At 45.4% G+C, this 27518-nt stretch overlaps 2 protein-coding genes across 5 annotated transcripts in view; both read right to left on the minus strand.

The window, feature by feature from the left end:
* Positions 1–47: 47 nt before the first annotated feature.
* On the minus strand, positions 48–22763 carry col21a1 (collagen, type XXI, alpha 1). Of its 4 annotated transcripts, XM_030379279.1 has the most exons (30): positions 22482–22761; positions 20061–20082; positions 19068–19195; positions 18241–18801; positions 17112–17277; positions 16710–16938; positions 15889–16062; positions 14634–14711; positions 13696–13779; positions 12661–12723; positions 12371–12424; positions 12222–12275; positions 11943–11996; positions 11540–11593; positions 11392–11445; positions 11252–11305; positions 11032–11085; positions 9341–9385; positions 9163–9216; positions 9016–9069; positions 7651–7704; positions 7241–7312; positions 6632–6667; positions 5941–5985; positions 5032–5064; positions 4308–4454; positions 3774–3828; positions 3217–3408; positions 2390–2467; positions 48–1150 (listed from the first exon to the last, which is right to left on the minus strand). In XM_030379279.1, the coding sequence occupies exons 3-30, from the start codon at positions 19162–19164 to the stop codon at positions 963–965; spliced, it is 2883 nt and encodes a 960-aa protein (XP_030235139.1). In that variant the 5' UTR covers positions 19165–19195; positions 20061–20082; positions 22482–22761; the 3' UTR covers positions 48–962. The 4 variants fall into 4 exon arrangements, 3 of the variants coding, with proteins under 3 accessions (XP_030235139.1, XP_030235138.1, XP_030235140.1); XM_030379278.1 differs by lacking the exon at positions 20061–20082 and having other exon boundaries at positions 22482–22762; XR_003979665.1 differs by lacking the exon at positions 20061–20082 and having other exon boundaries at positions 966–1150; positions 4308–4450; positions 22482–22763.
* Positions 22764–25839: 3076 nt separating this feature from the next.
* zmp:0000000760 (collagen alpha-1(IX) chain) overlaps positions 25840–27518 on the minus strand; it is a 15069-nt gene continuing 13390 nt past the window's right edge. The window contains exons 26-27 of the mRNA XM_030378558.1: positions 27217–27294; positions 25840–26320 (exon numbers count right to left, since the gene is read on the minus strand). Of these exons, the coding sequence (XP_030234418.1) occupies positions 26085–26320; positions 27217–27294 (314 nt within the window). The 3' untranslated portion in view covers positions 25840–26084. The remainder of the gene's footprint in view (positions 26321–27216; positions 27295–27518) is intronic.

Consider the following 27518-nt stretch of genomic DNA (forward strand, 5'->3'; position numbering starts at 1 on the left):
ATATTTTATATAATATGATTCAGAAAGTTATAAAAAAATGACGATTATTATTTCACAAACTTTAAAGAAAAAGCTTTATTTAGTTTTTTAAAAATCCATTCAAAAATCCACACGGTCACACAAGTTTTACAACAGCTGCTTAAACATATCACTGTTAAGATACACCTAAGATCCTTTCATAAATAACAATAAAATAACTGCTACAATAAAAATGACTAACAAAGACAACTGAAATTTCAGCCTACATACTCTTTGGGGGATAGCCTATTTTAATGAGGGTATTCACAAGTAAAAGCCTATTACAAGACATTAAATTACAGATGTGTCATGTTTTCCCGGGTTTATTACAAAATATTGGCTTTTTGTACAGTCAGCATTCACATATTTCCCCCTGAAATATGTGGATTCCTCAGATAAGTTATCACAAAATATTTTATTGAGCAAGAAACATGTTTAAAATAAGTTGAGTGTTTACTTTGAGTTTTAACCCCGTGTTGAAACATGCAAAGAAGCACCACAAGGGGGCAGCATGGGAAAACGTACCACCCCAACGTCTTCCTAGTGAAACGAATGGTTAGTCCGAATTCTTGTGAGCTTGTAGCACTTAAATATGCAACGGAAAGAACCGTGAAAACTTGAAAGCCCATAAACTAGAAAAATCCATTGTAAGCATATCTGGATAATTACAGCAAAACACAACACACAAAATTGAAGATGAAGCTGTGCTTACGATGAGGATGAAGAAGTCATGTCTGACATGTGGGCCTATCAGAGGAGGTATGTCGTGTCCACATGACGCAACAACAAAAAGACAAAAAAAAAAACGCTGTAAGAATGAGTTCTTCCTGAGATTGGAAATGATGACACGTGTTTCAACTGCGTGGGTCTGATGTGATCTAGTCTAATCTAGGGGGGGGGGGGGGGGGGGGGGTGGTGGTGTTGGGGGGGGGGGGGGGGGGGCCTCAATAGTTGGGTCCTTTACTGAAGGGGTCCCGCCTCGACATGCTACCGTAGCACAATGCCGGGTGACACGCTCCGTTCTGACCCGGGGGCCCGGACTGTCCTCGCTTACCCTCGGCCCCGCTCTGGCCGGGGGCGCCCGGTTTACCCGCCGACCCCTGCTTGCTGTAACCATGGGGACCCATGGGACCTGGCGACAAAACGTTACGGAGATTGGTCACGGTCATTGTTGTGTTTTCCTGCGGAATACCAAACTGGCTCCTTGAGCAGGATGCTACCGACCAGATCAGCATGTTGATGCAATGTATGTGTAAAATCGATGAGAGCTAACGGCTCGATTTCAGGGTCGAATGATTACATTTAACCAAACTCAAAAGAAAAGGCTCTGTCCGAACGGAGCCTTAATTCAAATGCACCATCGAGAAGCCTTTTATTTTATCCCTCCGATTCAACGGTTCTCTGGTGTCTTTGTCTGTCGGTCACGCTTCAGACGACCCCCATACGGATTCATCAGCCCCTGGGTACATTAGAATATATCTCCCGGTGAACGTAATCGCATCGCTCTACTGCACACCAATTGATTTGCTCGTGGCTAAGGTTTATTTTGAAGTCAGCTTCTATATACAGGGCAGCTATCAGACCTTTAAAAATTAATTAAATGGTTTGCTAAAATGGATGATCAAATATCTATAGCCTGTATCAGCAGTGTTCTGCGACCCCATATGCATATCAAAGGATGGATCCCAGTGGGGTCCATACCCCAATATCGGGAACCACTAGCGTCTTTGACTCCCAGACCCCAGGATCTGGACTCGGTCCCTGATGTCCGTAGCCTGTAATTATCCCAGCGCAAGAAGCCCATACCTGCTCCTTAATTACTTAATCCATTTAAGTTGTTTTTGGGTAGAAGCATCTGCTAAACGACTCAATAGTTAATTAAATGCAAAGTCAATACAGTCCAAGCTGTACCTATTAGTATGCGTGTGGCAGTAGAAACCAGATCCACGTTCTCCAGCTTGTAACCCAGGGTTCTAACACCAGGGGATGCATGTCAAGCTGTCCTCGAGTGAAGTGCTGCCTTCTGCAGTGTGTCTAACGGAGACTCTTTCCCCCTGTTAAAGGGTACATATGTACCACCAGGTGTGAGTGTGATTAGCCGTTACAAGCTCGTTTTGAAAAAGTGCAGCTTCTGACATCACAGGTGGGCGTGTCCACCTAGATGTGTGACGGATAGATGAGCAACGTTTGCTCCAGTCCACTGGGTAGGCTGGTAGACTGATCTATCCAGCACACATCTAGGTGGACACGCCCACCTGTGATGTCGGGAGCTGCACATATTCAAAACAGATTGTAACGGCTGATCACACTCGCACCTGGTGGCCGGATCGGGCCCCTTTAAGGGGACCCAGCCCCTCCCACCGTGTCTTACCTGGAGGCCCCTGTGGCCCTGGATCTCCAACCTCTGATCTTCCTGGGTTTCCTGTATCCCCCTTAAAGCCTGGATCCCCTGGGAACAAACACAAAGACACACACAAACACGCTGTAGATATTACTATATCCATGTACTGGCAGTAAACAGGGCACACATGTCCACAATAACCATCTCATTGATCCATCTGTGTGTATACGCTGTGTGTGAGTGAGTGAGTGGGTGATTCAGTGAGGTGAGTCAGAGTTTTAGTGTGAGTGGGCGTAGAGAGAAAGAGAAAGAGAACGAGAGAGAGAGAGAGAGAAGTCAGTGTTAGTGTGTGTGTGTGTGTGTGTGTGTGTGTGTGTGTGTGTGTGTGTGTGTGTGTGTGTGTGTGTGTGTGTGTGTGTGTGTGTGTGTGTGTGTGTGTGTGTGTGTGAGAGAGAGTCAATGTGTGTGAGTCAGTGTCTGTGTGAGTTAGTGTTTGTGAATCAGTGTGTGTGTAAGTCAGTGTCTGTGTGAGTCAGTGTGTGTGAGTCGGTGTCCGTGTGAGTTAGTGTGTGTGTGAGTTAGTGTGTCTGTGTGAGTCAGTGTGTGTGTGAGTCAGTGTCTCTGTGAGTCAATGTGTGTGTGTGTGTGAGTCAGTGTCTGTGTGAGTCAGTGTCTGTGAGTCATTGTGTGTGTGAGTCAGTGTGTGAGTCAGTGTGTGTGTGAGTCAGTGTGTGTGAGTCAGTGTGTGTGAGTCAGTGTGTGTGTGTGAGTCAGTGTGTGTGAGTAAGTGTGTGTGAGTCAGTGTCGGTGTGTATATTCCTGTCCTCAAACGCTCCTTAAACCTTTCCCTAAGGTACCTTTGATCCCCTGAATCCCGGGATGTCCGGGTATCCCGCGCCGGCCCGGGGAGCCGCTGGCGCCCGGGACCCCGGGGTACCCCCTGAGGCCGCCGGCCCCCACTGGCCCCGGGGGTCCCGGGGACCCCGGACGTGTGTAGCACCGGGAGCAGCTGGGCTGCTTCTGGCTCAGCAACAGCACAGGAAGCTCCGCTGGGGAGCAGAGAACCACAAAGAAGGGCTCGTTAGGCTCGTTAGGCTCCGAGGGCCGAAATAATTATTAAATGGGTTGTTGAATATTTAACAATTATGATATAAATGAAAAGTGGGGAACAGCCCCCGAGACTTAAGGTCTGGGGGGCTGTTCCCCACTATTCACGGAGCCTGAGGTGAATAATTGTTTTAGTATCTACTACACTCAAAAAATCCACAAGATAACACTTTTTTCCGGGACTTATTTGTTTTTATTAGCCAACAAAGCGGGACATTTTGCGATGATAACAATATCCCGAGTTTGAGATCTCAATCATGGGATATTGCCCAATATCCCGAGATAGCGAACCAATCAAATTTCTTACCTTCAAGCATTGCTCTGCAAATCTGCCTAATGTGCTGGTCGGAGGTTTCGCTGCCCTTTACAAACGAAGAGAAAGAAGCGGACTGTGTTGAAATACACGCACGATAATCATCAGTACAACCGTTGTTGCATAGGGTGGTTGCCAAAGTACCCTTCATACAATACGATACAACACAACACAGAGGATTGTGACCATCATCGAGGACACCGAGATCCCTGGCTCTGGATTTATGTCCCTCTCGTACATCGAAACGCCTCCCCAAGAATGTATAATGGGAGACATCATGTTGCACGCTCAGCCGGTGTCAGGGTCAAACACTCTGACTAACGAGCGCTCAGCATTCCTGAGGCTCTCAATCGTCTGCGAGTTCCTCCAGGGAACTGGCAGCCTTCTGGTGGGTCCTCGTCTGACACCATCGGGTTTGTCGGGCACAAGCACTAAAGCCCAGCCTCGCTTCATTCCACCTCATCATCGCCACCATGATGCCGGCGGTTTCTGGTGAGGTCCTTCCCGTTCAAGAAGCACCATACGTACGGGTTGGCCTTCTGGTCCCGAGGGCCCCTGAGAGCCGCTGGTCCCAGGCACGCCCCGGGATCCGGGGGGGCCCGCGGCTCCTGGCTGTCCGGGTCGGCCGTCCTGACCTCCTGGGCCACTCTGTCCTGGGTCTCCAGTTGTCCCTTTCTAGCCCAAACACAAGCGTGGAGTTAGCCGGGCGCAGGCAAAGCAGCGCTGCAGGGGGGGGAGGACGACATGGGGGGGGGAGGACGACATGGGGGGGGGAGGACGACATGGGGGGGGGGAGGACGACATGGGGGGGGGGGAGGACAACATGGGGGGGGGGAGGACGACATGGGGGGGGGAGGACGACATGGGGGGGGGGGAGGATAACATGGGGGGGGGAGGACGACATGGGGGGGGGGAGGACGACATGGGGGGGGGAGGACGACATGGGAGGGGGGGAGGACGACATGGGGGGGGGGAGGACGACATGGGGGGGGGGGGGACGACATGGGGGGGGGGGACAACATGGGGGGGGGGAGGACAACATGGGGGGGGGGGGAGGATGACATGGGGGGGGGAGGACGACATGGGGGGGGGGGAGGACGACATGGGGGGGGAGGACGACATGGGAGGGGGGAGGACGACATGGGGGGGGGAGGACGACATGGGGGGGGGGAAAGACGACATGGGGGGGGGGGGTGACAACATGGGGGGGGGAAGACGATATGGGGCGGGGAAGGACGACGTTTCAACACACCTCTCCCTTCAGGCCGCTGGAACCCTCAGAGCCCTGTCAATAACAACACATCGACACAAACGCTCATGAGTAAACAAAGAGGACTAATGATAATCATACGGGATTGTACCACTACTCATACTTATGCTGGTACCAATACTATGAGGGACAACAGTAAGGGAACCAAAGGGAAGAATAAATATAGTGAAGGGTGAAAAATGTAAATAACCAAGTGAATGTAGTGTTGAACAGTGATCACAGATATATATATATATTTTAAACTTTTCTTGATACTTAAAGTGTCATTATGTATTCACATGTTTTTTGTCAGCTGTGTGTTTTCTTTCTGATGTCATCCATTATTAAAGTCGCAGTGTGTTAGATTAAGCCCCTTCAATTGTTGTGTAACTGTGTGACGCAAAACTAGCGTAGCTGGGAAGGCCGGCTGGCGGCGCGCAGGTGGGAGGGGTTTGGATGTGTCGATAGTAAGATGAGACAATCCCCTCTGCTGTCGGTATGTGAATGTGTGTAGGAATGGTTTCGGTTGAAACGCGCTTTTGACAAAAAAACATTGTTAAAGGTTGTATCAGCGATGTCGGGTCTCTTCTGTTGGTGTTTGAAGCGAGATCCCAAACAAACAGAGCCAGCTCGCCCCTCCCTTCCGTGTTTCGAGCATCCAGTAAAAACGATCATGTGATCATTTATGTTTTTCGGCCTAACATCGCTCATACAACCTTTAAATCCTCGAAATGTAACGTGGCGTCAAGATAATTTTAAGCAACGAGCTAGTTGAAATGTCACATTGCGACTTTAAAAATAACATTTTCTCTAATTGACTTTCTCAAGGAAAGCTGTTCTTCAGCGTATTTATTAATACATGGGCCAGTGTATATATAAGGCAAGAAGGAAGACAAGGATGGAAGCACTCACACGCTCCCCTGGTCGTCCATGCTCTCCCCTCTCCCCTTTACCTCCCTGGGGGGAAGAACAGCACATAGTTCACAGCACCACAAGAAAACCCTGCACAGCTTCCATTATATGTCTGTGTGCAGCATATATATATATATGCTGCACACAGCCATATAATCGATAAATAAACATAATTGGAACACACATAAGATATATATATAATATATAATAAAAATATATATATATTATGTATCAGATATCATCGGAACACACATGAGAGTTACCAGGAAACCATAGCATATGGCAAAAATAATAATTGTTGTGACATAAGCTTTGGCTGCTGCTATTTATGTTTGGCCGCCCCCAGATTTTGAAAAGCATGCAAGGCGCAGGAACGTCTGCCAATTGTACTGTACTTATCGAGATCTGAAATATAGCAGACCTCTCCATGTTGTCCAAATCTATACCAGATTATGCAATTCTTTTTTCCTTACTGGATGAAGAAAATATGAATCTTATGTGAAAGGTTTCTCAAGTAGGGGAGCGTTTCTACATCAATCTTAGTATACTATTGGAATGGATGTTTTCATGAGCCGAACATGGCAGTGTTCTTTGGCTCCGGCTGAGTTGGCATCACGCAGTTTTGTGCAGAGTCATGATCAACTTTAGATATGAGGCAGTCAGGGGGGGAATGAGTGTGTCTGTAGGGTACCTCCCCTCCTCTTTGTCCTGTACTTCCTCGTTGGCCCTGATGAAAGACAAGAACATACTTTTAGCACCGCCATTTTGATCTTTAATACATTTTTTTATAATAATTTAAAAAACGGATTGAAATCCCTTATAAATTCTACCTCAACCTTCATTATCAGTTACAGAACACAGAAGTCTACAATTAAATGTCATTCAAGGCATTTTATATGTTTGAACGGCTCAACCAGAATTGGCAAATGTCACTTTAGATGTATGCTCAAAATCAAGCAGTGTTAATATTTATGTGAAGCAATTTGAAAACATTGCAACAAACGAAATGTTTGCAACGTCATTCAGCCAGCCCAGTTCATGTAAATATTAGTTTTGACAAATCACAGGCATGTTCATCCTGCCAGATTACTGCAAGTACTTCAGTAATTACTATGAGTACACAGTATTTGTACCGCTGTATCACAATACAGTGAGTACTAGAGCTATGACAGACATATCAAAGGATCTTGGACTAAGAAATTCTTAGAATAAGACATTACTAGACAGAACTGCTGAATCATTGTTAGTATACAGTGGCGAGACTACAGATGTCAGGACTACAAGGGGATTCTATAAATACCTTCATTCCCATCAGGCCGGGCATGCCTGGGTGACCTGGCTCCCCGGCTTGTCCCGGACTCCCCGCTTTCCCCTTCAAGATGTCATCCAGTACAGAAAGACCATGTATTAAACACTTCATCGAACCCGATTATTGACCCCATCAAATGTATTCTACCCACACTCAGAGCCTCAGGGCACATTTATCGTATCTGCAGTTGTCGTTTTCACTGTAACTTCCATTCCTTTATTGAGAAACACCAGCATTTCAGAATATAATAACACAAATTGACCTACAAGATTTGAGAAAAGAAACATACTGGGTTTTGACTTTGTTTGAATCCATCCTTCGGATTAAAGTGTTCAAACAAAGAGTGTAGTGGTCTGGGCATGTCTGTATGTGTGGACCTCAACGTTACCGCACGGACATACCTCCTGGCCCGGTTTCCCGAAGGGTCCTGGTGCTCCGCTCTCTCCCTTGCTCCCCTTCATTAAGAACCAATCATGGATTACATTAGGACCGCCCATGTCTGAGCAGGCTGCATACCAAGAGAACAATGTGGTTTACGTCCTATAGCTACGCTGCACTCAGTCCAGGTGGTCTGGGGCTTTTTCTAGGAACCCGGTCGTGTCGCACCTGGAAGTTTGGGCAGTTTCTCCAATCTTTATTGTATGCCTTGATTTTTTGTAAGCCTCACTCATGTGAGTTGCTTCGGATAAAAGTGTCTTGCAGGACGACTTAATAGTAAATCATGTATGACTTAAGCCTGTCTATTTTCCCATGATGACATACAGTGATCAAACACATGGAACACGAGTACACTGTCGGCCACACGTTTAATTGAATCATCCTATGTCTCAAGAACTATGACCTCAGCGATCTCCTTCGTAGTCACTCTCATTTTCATCGAAATCGAACAGAACCAAGAAATGTCGTTTTTATTTTAACTGGTAAGAAATCCTGACATGGACCGCATGTCTATTAACTCTGAGCTTCACTCCTGTGCCATGTAGCAAAGCACTCAGGCTCAATTAACGGCGCAAGAACTAATGAGATCTGATTGGCAGACAACTGTTCCAGGCCAGACGAGCCCACACTATTGGAGTTTCCACGATGTTTCCACAGACCAAATGAGGCTGTCTGGATTACCACTTCATTTAGCATCATTAGCATGGCAGCCATAGCACAAATTACTCAATAGTATATGCTTCATGATTCCTGATCAAACACAGATGAAAGGGACCAGCGTAGCTGCCTTCTTATACTGCTGTTATTATTCCAACTTTCTAAATCAGGGAAGCTTTAGATTTTGTCTTTGTGTCAAGTCAAATGCATCAGCATTTTTCAATATGCCATACACTGCTATGAGTTTATCTGGTTCACTGGCGTCATACACTTACTTATCCTACTTCATATATCTACTTCAAGGCACTCAAGGTATTCAAGGTACTTCTTCTTATATCTACTTCAAGGCAATATCATGTGGCTTAACTGCCAGTATTTAATGTTAACATAATAATATACCACTGCACAACTAAATGTACATAGAGAACAAAATAGCAGTGACTCAGGAGGGAAAGCAGGGTTGTCTGGCGACTGGAAGGTTGTTGGTTTGATCTCCGGCTCCTCCCAGCTAGAGGAAGACACCTAACCCTGAATGCTCTCGACGCGCTGGCTGTTCCCATGCATGGCCGACACCTCCGTTGGTGTGTGAATGGGTTAATACGAGGCACAAATTGCAAAGCGTTTTGAGCAGTCCCAAGTGTGATAAAGAGCTCTATATAACTACTAATTACCTTGGTACCAGGTAGTCCAACAGAACCTCGTTCCCCTTGTAAACCACTCTGACCCTGCAGGGGCCAGAGAAAAGCATTTGTGCTGTTATCATCATCATTATTATCACCGCTATGCTCAGTGAATAAAACAATTGAATTTGGACTCACAGGTGAGCCACTTGATCCTGTGAAGCCCCTCGGACCAGCTGGTCCAGCTTCTCCCTTACAGATACAAAACAGATTGGTGTCTCATTGAAGCAGTGCAATCTGCAGCTCTATAAGAACAACAACATCAATTGTTAAACATAGATAAAGGTTGAAAAAGGTAACGAAAGCAGGAGCTCACCTTAAGTCCATTTTGTCCGGCCATTCCAGTCTGGCCAGGTAATCCCTAGGAGCAAGAAGAAACCTTTAGAATAGTAAAACGCTGAAACTGCACTCCATGGTTTTCTTCCCAGTATTTACTTGGCCTATTTTTCCATTTCAGCATCAATCCATCCATGTGTGACATTCATTGATGTATTTAATGGGGCGGAGTAGTGCTTGTACACAGACTGAACTCTTAAATGGTCTGGACGTTCAGAAAGACGAGAGGACGTACTTCATTAATCATTTTAGGAAAATATAACTGTTTCCCGCCACTGTAAACGGCGGAAAACCGAATCCGTTTTGATGCTGAACAAGATGGTTCTCGGGAGCCACATCAATGTCAGACATGCTGCCACTAACAACCAAGACATACGAAAGATATGGGACTTTTTCAGACACATTTAATGATCAACATGACTTACCCGATGGGACTCAACATCAAAATAAAATAGTTGCTTGCGTGAGCAGCCTGCAACAAATTCTAATAAAGTATGATGTTTATGTTTGTCAATGGAAATGTGTTCTGCTTTACATGCAGGAAAGGGAAAGTTAAATTCATCAGTTCAGAGCACTGATTGTTTATGAGCTTGATCAGAACCAAGGAAACCGACGTGGAAACCCTCAAGCCCCTGGTTTCCACGTAAAACTAGTGCAGATGTCAAGCGGTTTGATCACAACTGTGAAAAGCACTGGCAGAGGAACAGCTAGACAGAAGAAAAGACAGACAGTCCGACATCAATGCATACGAACATACAGACCGATTGCAACGGCGAAGGATTATATATTATTTTAATATATTCTACATAAAGCTTGAAAGAGTGCAGATACCGCCTCCTTAAATCATCCACTAAATGTTTTGTTCTGGTGGAAATAATGGCTTTGTGGAGCGACTGACTCATCATTCGTAAATCTATCACTAAACTGCCAGTGCGGCATTCGTATTCAGCATCGATGGAAGATAAGGGTTAATTTTAACTTTTTATTCCTCAAAACGGTTTCTCTGTCATCAGCAAACTGAGGCCTCGGTTCAATCCTTTGCTTGAAGGCTGTGGCCCGGGTGGCTCGTTACATAACAGGGTTATCCTGGAATGAACCAGAGGGGGATCACCCATCATTTCCTGGCTGTGGAGGCCACTCGCATGCTGCTACTCATGACCTCATGGTACTTTGTTGTTTGAACAGCGAGCGTACAGTACATTCAAATTAGTGTCAGTCTAGTTCCTGGTATGTGTTCTGCAATACGTGGCTCGCTATTATGAGCCTCACATGCTTTGCGTTTGGCTTGTTTATTCTTTGGGTATTATTCTAGCAATGCTTATTTGAATAAGATGCATATGGTTGGCTTGATTTTCCCTATACCGTTGTTTTCCTTAGAAAGGTTTCTTTTTATCGTCATAGCACTTTTTATTTAAGAGAGTGAGAGAAATCTGAGAACACTGTTCCCGATGAGGATAAATATAGAACACATACAAGCATGTGTTTGGATTTCACGTCTGGCAGAAAGAGTGACTGAGCCAGTTGCAGAACTGGGATGCCAGCCATCACACATTTCACCGTGGCACTTTTTCAACTTCAGACCGTGTGGTGGACGCGAACCATCAACCACAACATGCGTTTCTGAACACAACGGCCGACATGAAGAATGAGGACGATGACACGATGCCTTACTGGGTGTCCCTCCCGTCCGTCCAGACCGGGGATGCCGTTGGCGCCCGCCTCTCCCTAAAACACAAGCACACGGGTCGGTCGGCGGGAAGCTGTTCGTACGGGTCATTAAACGACACACTGGTGCAGTAAAAGACTGGCGTAATGAACCGCCTGACACTGTTTTGGGCCATGCGTCCTGTTATTAATCCGTCAATGGTTGACAAGACTCGGCGAAGCGTACCTTCTGTCCGGCCCTCCCCGGAATCCCGTCGATTCCATTTCTTCCGTGTATACCCTTGAAATAGAACGAAAAGATTTAGGTATTTTAAGCTATTACGGGGTCTCTAAACAGGGCTAATGAGGAGGATTCCTCGTACGTACCGGCTCTCCCGGATGACCCGCTGGCCCGGTTGGTCCAGGGATGCCCACAGCCCCCTGGGAAGAGCACGAGAAGTGTTTATCCATAACTTTACGCATCGTAACATCGCTTTTTAGTCAGCCTCTATGCTGATGAGATGACGTTTCTCACCACTTTTCCATCTTGTCCTGGCAGCCCTGCTCTGCCAAGGAGTCCCGGTGAGCCCTGCAAGACGAAGTTCAACCATTTAATGAAGTCGGACTCAAACGCCCCTTCACATCTTTCTTTGACCTTGGAAGCAGGCATCCATGACATGTTTTACTCTGTTTAATCCACCGTGAAACAGATGCAAAGTGGTTCCCGTAGCAAGCCATTGTCATTACATAAGATCAAAGCCTACCGCTAATAGACCATAGATAATGTGCGACCGGGCAACAGTTGTTTAGGGATGTCCTTTGAGGTCTAAAATTAGTACATCTGTTGGGTGTAGCCAGTAGATAAACTCCCCTGACCCCTGGAAAGTGGAAATGAGCATGGATGTGAGTTTGGGTCGATAGTGAACAATGTGTCGCACCTTTTCCCCTGGTGGCCCGAGCTGTCCAGACATCCCTGGCTGGCCTCTCTCTCCCTGAAGGAATGAGTCACAGCTTACAACAATGATCACAAGGATTTACTAATTACTTTGACAATTAAACCAATGTGCCTCATGTACCTAGAGACAACCTTGGTTCCGTCTTTGTTCTAAAGAGGGGCGGCCGGGGGGGGAAACAAATGCGGAAATCCGAATCCGTTCCGCCACCCAGATGGCCCATGGTGATAAAGTCTAATTAGGCACAATAATGAAACTCCCTACCATTGCACCGGCCGGCCCTAGCTCCCCCTTGAACCCATCAGACCCCCGTGGGCCCTAAGGAGAATGAAACACGGAGCACAACTTGTATTCATAGGTTTGGGGTTATGGTTGGGGATAGTTCAGTGTCGATTATGGTAAACTTAAACTACCTCTTTTCCCGATGGACCCGTTGGCCCAGGATGTCCTCTGAGACCCGGAACACCCTAGAAGAAAAAAGTTGTAATGGATGTGTTGAGCGATAGACATCAGACCATCATATACTATTTCATGATATTTTAGAATGTAGATATATTATTTTGTAGTATTTGTAATAGTCTTGCTTGCTGGAGTATTTTGAATGCAATGTTCTTGCCTGCGCCATAAGGAGCGGGCACGTCTATTGGTTAGCTCTTTGTGTTGGTGGAAGTTATTTTGGTATATTGAACTGCTTAGTACTCACAGGCTTACCCTCAGCACCAGCTGGTCCTGTTTTACCAGGCTCTCCGGAGCCCCCTTGCTCTCCCTGAAGGCAACGGGAAGATCATCATTAATAAAAAAGAAAACAAGTCGTTTGTTTAACAAGACCAGGTATGTAATATGTTTTAATTTCATGGATGTACACTGTCAATTTGACCATTAAACCATGGGAAATTTGGAATGATGCTTTCCTTGAATGTGCTGCCTCAATTAATTGTCTGGTGTTGAGGAGACAAAACATCTGCAAGCCAGCGATGCCTCCGACATTTTGTGCGTAACTACGGGCAGTAAAAGCATGGCTGCGTGACCTTATAAACACACGTGTCCCCGCACCAGGGAGGGCTTGTTCTCAAACATTCTTGTTGCCCAGATAAAGCCTCTGATGAGGTGCTCTTAGTGTAGTTAGCTTCTTTAATTGAGAGTGTGTTATCCGTTAAGGACATGAAACATTTTGTTGCTTGTTAAGGACATTTCCACTGGGGCAACTATTTACCCTAAGCGGCAATCTGGTTCTGCTTTACACAAACATTCAAGTATACAGAACCCAACACCACTGACCTGTGTTAACTCACAGCGGCAGCTAGGGATCTGCCATGTTTAAAGTAACAAGTGCCAATTTAATCCACGGTCAGTATAAAATCCGTTAAGAGAGAGAAAACCACTAAGTAAGAATTTAGCAGGGCAGCTATCCAAACTATGAAAGTGATAAAAGCTATTTGTCAAAACAGCACTTTGGTAAAAATATGTATGATTGAATTGTATATAACGTGTATCGGCCAACCCTACTTTATAAAGGCCCGCAATTATTCACCTGCATACATAACTAATAACTTTAATGCCAGATAAGAATCTTAAAAGCTCCCCTCTTGACTGATGTCTGATAAACAATAAAAACAGGACATGTTTCTGCACCTCTTCTTTCGACCAGTATTGAAACATTTCCCTAACATAAGAATATTCCTTAACAGATTCCCTTCCTCAAACGTTGTTCCAGAAGACAGACCAAGTTCAAACAGACCTTCATGCCAGGCAGTCCACTGGGTCCCGGGGGACAGGCACATGGCTCTGGGGTGGGGTCGGAGTAATCAGGACTGTTGGCACACTGCAATGAAGCAAACAAAGCACTTTGGTAGATATCAATCACCACTGGAGATGGTGTGCACATGGTGTGTAATGAGCCATGCGCATGCCAAGAGGTCTATATGAAACGGCCCCCCAACAGCAAGCCTTCCGCGCCATACGCTAACCGGTGTAAATCATTTCACATACGCCGCCAAGAAATATCGCTCCCAGGGGAATATCCGTAACTCTCAACCCCACTGTCTCACGCAACACAACAGTTCCAGTGCCAACACAGAAACATACGACGGATCAATCATCCCGCGTGAACTTGAACCAGGTTGGACAACAACAGAAAAAGGCTCCTCTGATTGTCATTGGTTTGAGAAGACATCAATTTAGGTTTAGGTTTTTGTTTGGGAATGAGCTAGCATTGTAGCATCTCACAGGGTGGTTAGTTAGTCTAGCTGCTGGTCTATTTCCAATGAGAGTGGTAGCAAGCCAAGTAGCTAGCTTGGCAATTGTGCAATACATATGAAATGTTATAAAGTAAAGACAATATTTAACTAGGCATATGGGGAAGGGCATAAAAAGACAGTGGGGGCATTTCATGATTTTTTAAGCAAGCCTGTGTAAAAACCCTTCCAAATGTAGTCAGTATTTATATCATCAACCAAGCATTGTAAACGTTAATTTGGCACTGGTTTGGGCGGCTGAGAAAAGTGCCAAGCCACCACACAACGCTGGTGGTTATACTATGTTTTGCAAACAAAGGGACGTGCCAGATGTTATAATAACACACACACTGTAATGGGTTTGAAACAAATGACACATTTAAAAATAGCATGACAAGTAAACAGAACAATTCAATGTCATTCAAGGCACGATTATACTTACGATTCCAGGTATCTCACAAGCGGTTTCTCTGGTGTTCTGCTCAGGATCACAGTAGATGCGGAGCTTCTGAATCTCGAACTACCCAAAATAAAGTAAAATAACATGATTTACTTTAGAGTAAAATGAGAAAATACTTAAATGACCGAGTGGGGTGCGGTTCATACAATACAATCTGTGAATCAAAGGAATTGGCACAGACAATGTCTTATAACCGAGTAGAATAGACTGACTAGGTGGGCCAATATTTTTTTATCACAGAATTTAAAACTGCATTCTTCTCTATGAATTTTAGCTTGACAAATTTACACGGAAATGGCCTTTTAATGTCCTTTAGACTATGGAAAAGACTATGGAAAATAATTTACCGTGTGGCGAGTACCAGAGATGGGAGTATTAGGCACAGAACAAAAGCACTCCTTGTGAGATTTGTATTAGCATGCTAGCCTTAAACAATTACAGCTGTACGTCCGCTTCCAATAACCCAGAGAAAAGTTAAAACCATCCATACAATCAGGAATCAAGAAGCACTCCAGTCATAGAAAGGTGACAAAAATACCTCTTCACTAGACCAGTTTAGTTTGAGATACAGATACCAAAAACATTAAGATATTGGCATCACTTAAAGGTGTCTCGAAATAAACCCAGTTACACAAGTCCCTTCTTATTGGTGTTGCTTTTGAATAGAACAACAGAGTTTGTGCGTATGCAGTCCTGCATCTGGCCACAGGCCTATCATTAGAGCTTAGAATGTGCCAGTAAAGTTAGTTAAGTGCAGTTATAAAATGTTTATTGTTGTAAATGTCATGTAATTTTTTCTGTTGTGTTCCTACTTATCTTTATATTGGAAGAGGACATGGTTCAACATATCTATAGAATCGTTTTCAGAAAAAAGCTTGGCCATTTGTTCCAAATTAAATATTTGAAGATGAAAACCGTTATATTTTCTTAAAATCTAGAAAGAATGGGAAAAAAGCTAGCATGATTGCATCAATTTTACAAACATCATACGTTATTTTATTTTGTCTTTAATATGTAACTTGCTATTCTTGATAAGACAAACACGATCAGGGACTTAACATCTGTGCACCTTTGATATGAATAGTATAAAAAATTCAGAGCGCGTTTGTATAGTGTTGTGGGGTCAAAATGTTAAAAAAGTATTGAAAATGCTCTAAGCACATGAATTAGTTTGCTTCTAAACATGTTTAAAATAGAAACAGTGCTGTAAACCTTTCGCCGTCCTCATTGAACGTACCGGTACGGTGGTTTCTTTGCTGACATACTTCCCCACTTGGGTTTTCCCGTTAATAAAGATCCCAACAGGGGGATCCAAGGGCAGCGTCTCCACTTCCAGGTCGTCCACGTACAGCGTCACATCATCCTCCGTCACCAGAAGTCTGAGCTGGTGCCACCTCTCATCAAACAGGACCTTTGTCAAGAGAGACAGCATGTTGGAAACAGCACGTTGGAAACAGCTATTGGCGTGCCACTGCACATTAGCACATTACTGCCTATCAAATGCAAGGCATTAAGGAGCTCCACATGTCCTGTGGTGAGAGACAGAGAGAGGAGAGAGCTACGAGGGTAGACAGACGGTGGTCACTACAAATGAATGCCTGGTGCCATGAGGGTTGGGAACGTTGTCTCTAGCTCTGCTGGGATGTGTAACCATCTCTAATGGAGAGTTAATGGACGCCCCTTTGAGCCAAGACCAGGGCAAATGATTGATTGCATGAGTGAAAATAAATAAACAAATGAACAAGTAAATAAGTAAATAGCAGGGACACGTGATGCATGCGCTGGAAAAGTCCGGATTCTGAGGTTACATTGGGACAAAGACGACATTTATGGCGGAAGCAAACGGTCAAATCCTTGGTGCCACTTGGGAGATTTAAACGACAATGTCAGTTTTCTTGGAACGCATGAAAGATTCCCAATTCCAAAATAGTCCCTCACCGCCCCCACCAAAACCCATGGCACCCTCTAACGCAAAGCGTTTGTGCGCAAGGGGTCGAATGAATCGTGCCAGTGTGCCTCTGTTCAGCTGTTGGCAGCATGTGTACGGTTTCGGTTTACCCTGGCGGTCTTTGGCGAGAACGTCACGGTCTGGATGCCACTGGGTGCCTCGCTGGTGGTGGTGAACGCCACCGTGTAGTCCGCTCCGTTCAGCGTCACAGCCATCTGAGGTTTGTCGTCCTTTGTCTGCACCCGCCACAGATCCCACTCCTCCATGGTCACGGAGCCCTCGTACTTAAGGGTGGAAACGAAGACGTAGGAGGGCGGTAGGCCGTCGGGGAACAGGGACCTTTTGGAGACCGGCAGGCCCAGGAGAAGAGGGGGAAAATGTCAGTTGGTCCGGTGATAATACGATGATCGAAGAGGCATTGGACAAGCAATGAACTCGCAAGCTTACAAGCAAACAAACAAATAAAGGAAAAGCAAAGCCAGTAAGAAAAAGGGAAAGAAAGCACAAATTACCTTGTTGAGTCACTCAGATCAACACGAGATGTTACTTCATAGGCTCTAGTCCCGTAAAACGACCCCTGTGTCTTTCGGGTCTTTTTGGCCAAGTTCAAATGAAGCAGGAGGTCGAAGCCCTTCTCCTCGCGGGAATCGATCGCTATTCGGTTCGGACACACGGTCTCTGAAGGAGCCCAGAGATAAAGGACCCAAAAGAAAACGGTTACCACTAAATCATACACTTAATAACCATCACTGTAGAATAATCCGACATGAGTTTAACCTTTAAAAGTTGCGGCCTGAACAGTGTTATGGTCTGTTGTGAAAGGGGCCTTAGAGACCTACTAGTCTCTCCTGGTCGAATTACAACTCTTATTAAGAGACAATTGACTGGAAACAATGTGTTTATGTTTAGTGAACAGGGCTTATAAACATTATCCACATTTCTGTTGTTTAACCCCACTTAGCACCAAAAATCAAGACTGTTTAAAATGCCAATGCACGCTCCAAAGGGGGATATTGGCCCTGGTGTCCCTCAGATTATGTGTTCATTAAAGGATAACTTCAGGATTTCCAAACTGGATCCTATTTTCCTATAATATTGGGACTAGGTTACTGATGCGGAAAAGAATTTTTCGAAACTGGTCCAGAACTAAGAAAGAGCCCAAAAAGGGGCTGCAATCAAACCCTATGGGGCAATAGAGCCCTGGGAACAAACGTCCTGTAAAGGTACTTGTTTTACCAATGACTCTGGCTCCGATTGTTTCCAAGTGTCTGACAACATTATGGAAATTACAACTCAACACTCGCAAGTCTTCTCCGCGAGTGAGACGTGACAGAATAACAACCACACATGATCAAGTTAAATGTAAAGAAAAGAGTTGTATTTCTCTTTAGGGATCCTTCCCATAAGGTTGTCAGACACTTAACAACAATCTGAGTCTATCATGGGCAAAAACAAGCACTTTTAGAGGACAAACATTGGAGGGGCGCAATTGCCCCATTGGGTAATATTGCAGAAGTTTGGTTGCTAAAGCATTCAGGCTCAATATGCCGCCTTCGATCAATCATTTAACGTCAAGATAATCCCCAGTCTTGGCCGACCAGTGGCCCAATGGCGACCAACAAGAGGCCCTGCATTTCGTACCTTCGCACAGCTTCTGGCGAATGACCTCGCGGATCTTGTTGATTGCTTTGTAGTCCACCACCGAGAACACGTAGGTGGACGAGGGCTTGTTGGCGATGTCCCGCAGCTCAGACACCTCCGTCTCCGACCCCACGCCGATGGCGAAGAGGATGATTCCCTTCTTCCTCGCCGCCTCGGCCGCCTGCAGCACCGTGTCCTGGGACCTCCCGTCGGTGAGGACCACGGCGATGCGGGCGATGCCCCTCGGCCCGCGCTCCGACAGACCGAACAGTTTGTCCGTGGCGAACTGGATGGCGGTTCCTGTTCGGGTGTTGCCGCCCATGTACTCGATGGACTCCATGGCCGTGATGACCTCCTTGTTGGATAAGTGCTTCCCCAGGGGGATCTGGAGGACGGGATCGTCGCTGTACTGGACCACCCCCACCTGCACAAACTTCTGGCCGATGTTGAAGCTGGTGGTGATGTTGACCAGCCATCGCTTGACTATGTCAAAGTTCACGTCTTCCACACTCCATGAACCATCTAGGATAAAAACCAAGTCACAAGGAGCCGTTCTACAACCTGAGGGAGACAGAGGGACACATCCAAGCATGGGGTTAACTTAGGGTTTTAGATGTTACGCAACCATTCTGTTAACGCAAATGAATTGTCTCAAACATGAATTCAACATGAGTTTTGCTTGCTTATGTCATAGCAGGTTAAAAAACAAAGTGCTTACATTGCAACATGTGGTTTACAGTAGCCTACATGATTTAATTTGTATGCTCTTGTTACGGCATGCATTACAAAATGTCCAAATACATCAATGAAGACAGAAGCAAGCTTACTTCTTAAGTCTTCATCTTGTGCTGTGCTAAGCAAATGGAGGAGCATGAAGCACAGACACCGAAAGAGAGAATGCATGGATCTTGTTTTGTAACCCATAATGAAGCAGTACCAAGCTCCAAATGTGCACCTATAAGGGAATGGAGACACATGCATGTTTTTGGCTGTGATAACTTGAAGGGACAACAAATATTGCATTTGAGATGAAAGAGCCATGTCATTTTTGCCTTGACAGATGTGGGGAGCTGTCGCGTCTAGACGAAGAACAATGGATGGATTAACAAAGACGCCTAAACTCCCAGATGGGTTTGGTCCATCAGAGGCTGGGTGAAGCTCAGCAATGCAGGGAGACTGAATTATTTGCTTGCTCGGTTACGAAGACGATTGTTGCGATTGATGGCATAAAATGAATCCCAGTTTTTTTTACAAGTGTCTTGTTTTGTTACCATTTGAAGCAAAATCGTCAATCATTTCATCCATCTGCCTATCCTCCCCCTGACTCCATTTTAAGCAAACTGTGAAAACAAAGAAAAAGCCAGAAATGTAGGAAATAAGCCTGACATCATGTGCAGATAATAAGGAGGAAACAACTCAGAATGATGCATAGCAACCTGAAGCACATCTCGGAACAAGACCCTAGATAGAACTGTTGCTGATGTTGTGGGTCAGATATGGACAAACAAGGACAATATGAATTGTGTTGAAATATTTGTTGATACAATTTGGCTGACAGATTATGTTAGTACTGACAATTGTTCCCAATGGATAGTTTCTAGTTTTGCAAGCAGAGCACTCTTCGACAGGAGACAATTGTTGCGTACATATCTGTACCCTGTGGTTGTTGGCATCTTACTCTGGCCCATGTAAACAAATAAATAAAATGGAGTTGACTCTCAAGGCAAAAATGACATTCAGAAATGCATGATTTGTCCTTCAAAAACAGTCATGCATGCAAAAACAAAGAGAGAATTGTTTCATGAAGGGCAAAGTCATACCATGAGCTCCTGATGGTGCAACCTGCAGTGGAATGAAGGTTATGGTCATGCCAGTGAAGTGAGGGATGGGATGGAAGGCATTGATCAATGAGATTAGTCTGCTACGGTCTCTTTCAAAACCTATTCATACTTGGAAAAGGCAGAATCTGATAGGCTCGGCAGCAATGCTGAGTCAGGTAACGGGTAGATTCCCACCATGTGTGAGTAAAGCGCACTTTTCCGGTCGCATGGTGTTTTCTCGGTGACTGCTAGCCTAAACCTATTCTCATTGTAGTCGCCGACCAGAGAAAGAGAGAAAAGCCGCTGACATTATAAAAGGGAAATTACTTCAACGACGACCAGACATGCTGCACAAAAAGGAAACCAAAAAAAAGGAAGTGAAAGGAAAGAAAGCTTTGACTGTGATTGAAAACGGCACCGACACCTTAAACACCGCGATCAAACTGCATCCGGAGGGGTCAATGCACAACGTTTTTTTTTTCAAAGGGCACAGCCCCTGGGCCTCATCGTGGCATCGTAGTGCTATGGCCAAGGCGCTATATCGCGTGGTGCTCGTGGCATTACTCGGTTTTTCCACCATGTTAAACGCTGGGACACAGCTCCACATGGCTGTGCAGGGCTGGCTGGACTTTCCTCCTCCCTCAACAGAGGCCAGTGTATCGGGGGGCTGGGGGCGGTGGGGGTGGGGGTGGGGGGAGGTGCTGGAAAGCCCCCTCCTCGACCCTGGCCAGTCGGCGTGACATTTCCCCTCAACTGAGCTTCCCTCAACTGGAGCATTTCTCTACACCTCTGCTTGCGCCACATGGAATTCATTTGTGGCGTCAGACAGTGAAATTCCATCTCTGGAAGGCGACCAAACACATGTTAAGGTACGACGAGGAGGGGTGCCATCTTTTTTTTATTTGGGGAAGATTGAAGGGACGAGTCATTTTTACAGAGTGTCGTAAAAAAATGTGAAATTCGAAGAATTCGGAAAACGAAATGGTCCGATTGTCCACGTGGGTCTGAGGTTTATGTAAGACAAACGTGAGGCAATTTTACACAATGAGTATTGCGCTTGAAGTCGAAACAGGTGAATGCCAGTCTTCATATGGCATTTACAGTGCTCTCCGACCTATTGACCCCTGAGGTTACAGGGGCAATGCAGACTCTTTATAGCTACTGATCCCAGGCAAGATCACAGAATGACAGTTATGTCACCTGTTGCACAAAAAAAACACAAACAGTAACTGTCAAGTACAACCTCCACGAAACAATAGCCTTAACCTTCACTTTGACACTTTACAAAGAGAACTTTTGTTAAAAGGAATCATCCTGTTTGTTCCTCGGAAATTCATGCTAAGCCCTTCACTTGTGGTCCAGCTGGCTGTAGGAGTAGGGAAGCTGTTGAACAGCTGATTCCTCCCTCCTCTTCAGATAACCTTTTCAGCATTTCGGGAAAGGAACGCTTGAGTCATGACATACCATAGATTTTCACCATAACAGCAGACTGCATATGCTGAGCTTTAAATATCCCACTTTGCTTTGAATATCACATCTGTCACTAAAAAGGGCATCCAATCCTGTCAGCATGGTCTTTAAATCATAACCTTAAACAAAGATCACGCAAGCCTGAAAATACTGCTTTTCGGACATGAACCCTTTTCCGCATAATGCAGTTCAGCCTGGCCTACAAACTCGCCAAGACAGACTGTGTGTGTGGGTGTGGGTGTTCATGTGCAATTGAAGGTGTTTTGTTTTGATATACCCTAAGCTCTTTACACATCCAAGAAAGCAATGAGTTATCAGTTCTCCAGTGCAGTGAACTCTGTCGAAATAAACATCTGTGTTTCATAATACATTTTTGCATGTTCTTCTTGAAATAGGCCTACTAGGTGTCTTTTCCAACGAGTAGAACGGTGATTCCATTCAATTTTTTTGCAATCATCTTAAGCATGGATGAATGAATTACAATGATGTTTTTGAACGACGTTGCGCGTAAAACTGATTTGGTACTTGGCTAAAGCAAATTTCTGGAGATCGTTTATGATCATTCTTTCCTTGACAGCGGCTAGAGCAGGGGACTGATAACTGTCCTAATGTCTTGAACATGCAACTGGCTTCAGCACAGGTCCAGCACACTGCTCCGAGATCAATCACTAGACAGTGAGCAACTATTTACACTCTGAATTAAACAAAACGCAATGGAAGACAAATAGATCTGACAGAAAATACACTCCAGGAAAATGATATTTGACCATATCAACATGTAATGCGTCATTAGCCCTGACATCAGTAATAACTGCATAATAACCAAGCAATTCCAACATGCTGTGTGTTGAAACGACCCATAAACAAAACAAATTTCAAACCAATCCACTTATTAACGGTTACTGCATGGATTGCATGGGAGAAAATGGTAAACAAATATCGATATATTACCGGAGGTGAGCGAGGTGTAAGCAGCAGCAGCAGCAGCAGCAGTGGTACTTGTAGTGTAAATTCCTCCCTATCTTCTCATTGACAGCCAGACGTCAGTGCTGCAGTGTTGTCCTTCAACTCCAGAGACGAAGCTGTTGGGTCGGCGTAGCAACGCACATGTGTCCCTGGTGCATCAAAGAGCCTGCCCTCTCTGTTCCAGCCGTTCCTCTGTTACTCTCTGTCCCTCTCTCTCTCTCTCCCCTCTCTCTGTCTTCCTTCCTCCCAGACGCCTCTCTCTCTCTCTCTCTCTCTCTCCCTCTCTCTGTCTTCCTTCCTCCCAGACGCCTCTCTCTCTCTCTCTCTCTCTCTCTCTCTCTCTCTCTCTCTCTCTCTCTCTCTCTCTCTCTCTCTCTCTCTCTCTCTCTCTCTCTCTCTCTCTCTCTCTCTCTCTCTCTCTCTCTCACTGTCTCTCTCTCTCTCTCTCTCTCTCTCTCTCTCTCTCTCTCTCTCTCTCTCTCACTGTCTCTCTCTCTCTCTCTCTCTCTCTCTCTCTCTCTCTCTCTCTCTCTCTCTCTCTCTCTCTCTCTCTCTCTCTCTCTCTCTCTCTCTCTCTCTCTTTCTCTCTCTCTCTCGCTCTGTTTTCCTTCGTCCCTTCCTCCAAGCCCTCCCTCTCTCTCATTCTCTCTCTGTCTGTTTTACTGGCCTGCTGCCTCTCTCAATTACCAAGGGTGGAAAAAGGATGCAGATAAGAGAAGCATGTACGATAAAAAAAAAAAGAGAACATTAATAAATAAATAAAAATAAGACAGCCCATCGCTTGTCCATCCGAAGGGGGGGAAAAAGGTTGTAATGAAGACAGCATGTTTCCAAATGTTTCAGAGTTTGGTGGGGGGGGATGTGAGGACGTTTCTGGACCGAACATGAGAGTGTTTGTGGATGGAGGACCCATTGCTGAGCAACCAAATGGTTCAACATGGTCCGGGTAAAAACCTACTTGACCCCGAGGGTATTAATGTGCGTGTTTGAGGACAGCGTGGCGTCCTGTTATTCATGTTATCGCCCTGAATACATTTCCTCTTTTCCATTTTCCCCAAGCGAGCACAAGACTTACGTCGAACGGCTTAGCGTTCGACCGTAAACAAGACGTGAAAGCGCTCTACTGCGTTCTATATATCTTTGCTGCTTACAGCTGAGAAACATCAAAAAGGCAGAGCCCAAACCTGTTAGCCATGACGTACGTAGAGCTTAATCATATTTGAACTCTGCAGCAGAAGGCTGGACTGGATCAACTCGTAGGCATTGTGATTCCTCTGGAACCCTCTGGAACTCGCTGGCCATGTGGAATAGCCCTAGGCCTATGTGGTTCTTACACAACTCTTCCTTAACTCCTGACCTGAATTAAGTGAATTCATATTATGAATGCATATATCTCTGGTGGAATGCTTGCTTCACATATGGTGTTTATAGTGAAAAGTCAGGGGAACTCTGAGGTTAAATATATAATTTGTGCCATTCATTGGCAATGATGGAAGTACTTGTTTAAAATACTGTAATTGCCAGAGGGTTAGGACTCATAAACAAGATATGTACTGTATTTTTTAGACTATTTCCCCACAGTACGAATGTAAACAGCTGAAGAGCAAGCAAACATTGTACTTGGGTAGTTGTAGTGCTGTTATCAGATGAACCCTGCTGAGTTCACTTAAACTCTTGTCTGCAAAGGCCCTGGAGACTCTGAAATGAGCACAACCTGGTGGTACAAATAGGCTACTGCTACTGTTACCAATTGGACTCATTTGACCGTGAACTGGGCATGTTTGTGCAGCTATAGTTTAGGATTTGAGTTTTGGCTTTGAATCATCCACCATGTGCTCAGGGGAAGGGGGGGACAGACTACGATCGGAAGAAAGGTTCCTCGGTATTAAAAGATGATTTGGGAAAGGAATTGTGAGACGTTTAAAACTTCCCAAATTAACCAAACAGGCACATATGGAGGCAAACAAACAAAAACATAATTATCTCCTGAAGCAATGTAGTATTTTTCTCATCACAGTACAAGCCAATAAAACCAAAAACCAACCCAATAAAACGACGATGGCTTGTGTGGTTGCACTAGAAACGTCTACCATTTGCTGACTATAGAGGTTTTGATCAATACCGCTTTTAAAGCCAATTGAAACGGTAATTATTGTAATCACTCGAACGACTTCGGCCACAGAACGAGACCTCATGTTTTGAGCAACCCCCCCCCGACGACGAGGAGAACCAAGGGATGCGTTTCTGGCAAAGACTCACGTCACACCATAATTGCTTCCATGGAAGTCTTTGGCACGGGGGCCACCACCGCACCACCACCCTCCAGCGGAACATGACAACACGGGACTGGAAGGGCGAGGCCCGGGCTCTGGGAGACGGGCATTGCTTGGATGTAGAACGGAGGGAGGGAGGGAGGGAGGGAGGGAGGGAGGGAGGGAGGGGCGTCCCATTTGTCCGCTCTTCCCGTTGTCCAGGGATCTCCCGGGTGAGCCGAGCCAGGAAAGAACCAGCGTAGGAGCCACACGCAGCGCTGGTCGAGAGTTCCCCCGTTTAGATGGGATCCGTGGAAAAACTCATGCTTTGTTTATTCCCCATCTCCACAACAACATGGGGAAAATTAGAGCCAGTGGTCGCGGAGGAGGAGCGGGTGGAGGAGGGATGTGGCCGGATCACACATCCCCTACTACTTGTTCTTGAGGTTAATGTGGATTAGGCCTGTATACGATTCAGTTGTGGTTATTATAAGAGATATTGAGAATAAAGTTTGCCAAACAACATTAATTGTTGTGCGTATAAAGGTGTTTAAAAGACTCAGCTTTCTTTTGGCCTATTCCTTTTTTAAGCATAGAACAAGGCTATGAAACAGTGCCCATCTGGAAAGCCTACGGGGCAACCCATGGGAGAATCGGTTTCATGTGAGAATCTAGGCAATAAATGTGTGAAATGTGCAGTTGTGATGCCTAATCCCTGTGTAAAAAATATCCAAAGGGTAATAAAAGCATTCTCTATTATTAACAGCAGCAAGAACAACAAACAAGTCATTCAAATGTTTTTTCCATTACTCAAAAGGACTCCACTGTGCTACGAATAAATAACAATATGTTGATTAGACCAAACATTTTCTGACCACCTGTAGTTTATTATTATTGTAGCTAACATTGAAATTTAATTGCCTTCAACATGGCTGGCATTAACTGTAAGCTATTATATGGCGTGCTTTTAAAATATACATCAATAGAAGAAAATTGTACAATAAAACAATATATTTTTTTTTACAGTTTTATTATAAAGAACAACTAATGAAAAACAAGTAAGTCTCCTGTGAAATAATTTTAAATAAACATAATCGAATAGGATGGTATCTTTATTTTTGTACAAATGCAAGTCATTTTCACTGCATCCAGAGTCCTATGAATGAACTTGAAAGTTTAAACATGTGCCTTGCATGTTCCCAGGGAGGCATATTATTTACATTAAACCAATATATTGAATTAAATCATAATTAGCTAACGACCAGACCCAATGCGTCCCTGCTCCCATAACATCCATTCTCCCTCCATCCCCCCAGCACAGGGGGGGGGTATCCCCCTAAGAGCGGCCTCTTGGTCTCTGGGGTGCTTGCCGGCCTCGTGGGGGTGTGGGGGTGGCGGTGGTGGTGGCGGTGGTGGGGGGGAGTACAGCTGCATCACAGCCCGAAGTCAAGCAGATACCTGGGACCCCTCTGAGGCCCAGGTGACCCGTGACCCCGGGCCTCCCCACGTGCCCTCTCTCACCCGGCTTCCCTGGCTGACCGTCAAACACCCGGCCCGGGCGCCCACGCTGGCCTGGGGACGCACCGTTTAACGTTCCGTTAGTTTCCTGTTTTTCTTTTGTTTCTCTTTCGCAACTGAATGCGAACGAGGGGGGAATATGGAGGAGGTTGGACTGCAGGCCATGAGGTAAGACTAAACAAACCCAACAGATGGCCACGTGTTACTGTTCTGCAGCTGAAGAGGAGTCTTGGGGGTTGTCCTGTCAATGGTTGTTAGGAAGAGTCTTCTGGGTTGTCATGAAGTGGTTGTTAAGTGTTTTTTGGGTTGTTCTGTCAGTAGTTGTTAGGTAGAGTCTTCTGGGTTGTCATGAAGTGGTTGCTAAGTGTTTTTTGGGTTGTTCTGTCAGTAGTTGTTAGGTAGAGTCTTTTGGGTTGTCATGAAGTGGTTGTTAAGTGTTTTTTGGGTTCTGTCAGTAGTTGTTAGGAAGAGTCTTCTGGGTTGTTCTGTCAGTGATTGTTAGAAGAGTCTTTTGGGTTGTCAGTGGTTGTTTGGAAGAGTCGTTTCGGTTGTTCTGTCAGTGGTTGGTAGAAGAATCTTTTTGGTTGTCCTGTCTGTGGTTGTTTGGAAGGCTCTTTTGAGTTGTCAGTGGTTGTTAGAAGAGTCTTTAGGGTTGTCCTGTCAGCGGTTCTTAGAAGAGTCTTTAGGGTTGTCAGTGGTTGTTAGAAGAGTCTTTAGGTTGTCAGTGGTTGTTAGAAGAGTCTTTAGGTTGTCAGTGGTTGTTAGAGGAGTCGTTAGGTTGTCAGTGGTTGTTAGAAGAGTCGTTAGGTTGTCAGTGGTTGTTAGAAGAGTCTTTAGGTTGTCAGTGGTTGTTAGAGGAGTCTTTAGGTTGTCTGGACAGTGGTTGTTAGGAAGAGTCTTTTGGGTGGTCATGAAGTGGTTGTCATTGGACATGGAGAGGAAGGTGTTACCTTTGGTTCCTTGGTCTCCGACGTGGCCAGGCAGACCGTGGCCCTTGGATCCCTTATCACCCTGCTCGCCTCGGTCTCCTGGAAGCCAAGGACAGAGGTCTCATGAAGCCAGGGACCGCCATCGTCTATCCAGACATCCAGCACTCCATCCATCTATCCATTCATCACACCACCATCCATCCCTCTTACGTCCATCTGTGAGACACCCATCTTTTATTCTTCCATCCATGTTCTCTCGATCCTTCATCCTTCCATCTTCTCCCCATTCATCCATACATCTCCCACAGTTGATCCATCCTTCA

This window comes from Gadus morhua, chromosome 15, assembly GCF_902167405.1.
Source record: "Gadus morhua chromosome 15, gadMor3.0, whole genome shotgun sequence".
Classification (NCBI taxonomy): Eukaryota; Metazoa; Chordata; class Actinopteri; order Gadiformes; family Gadidae; genus Gadus; species Gadus morhua.

What these genes read in the sequence shown, in the direction of transcription:
- col21a1 (XM_030379278.1), bottom strand. Translation starts at nt 19,164, where the DNA reads ATGGGTTACAAAACAAGATCCATGCATTCTCTCTTTCGGTGTCTGTGC. An exon ending in TTGGACTACCTGGTACCAAG is followed by an intron (nt 7,705 to 9,015) that starts GTAATTAGTAGT and finishes TTCTTAATGAAG; the next exon opens with GGGAGCAAGGGAGAGAGCGG. An exon ending in CGGGACCAGAAGGCCAACCC is followed by an intron (nt 3,829 to 4,307) that starts GTACGTATGGTG and finishes TCGTTTGTAAAG; the next exon opens with GGCAGCGAAACCTCCGACCA.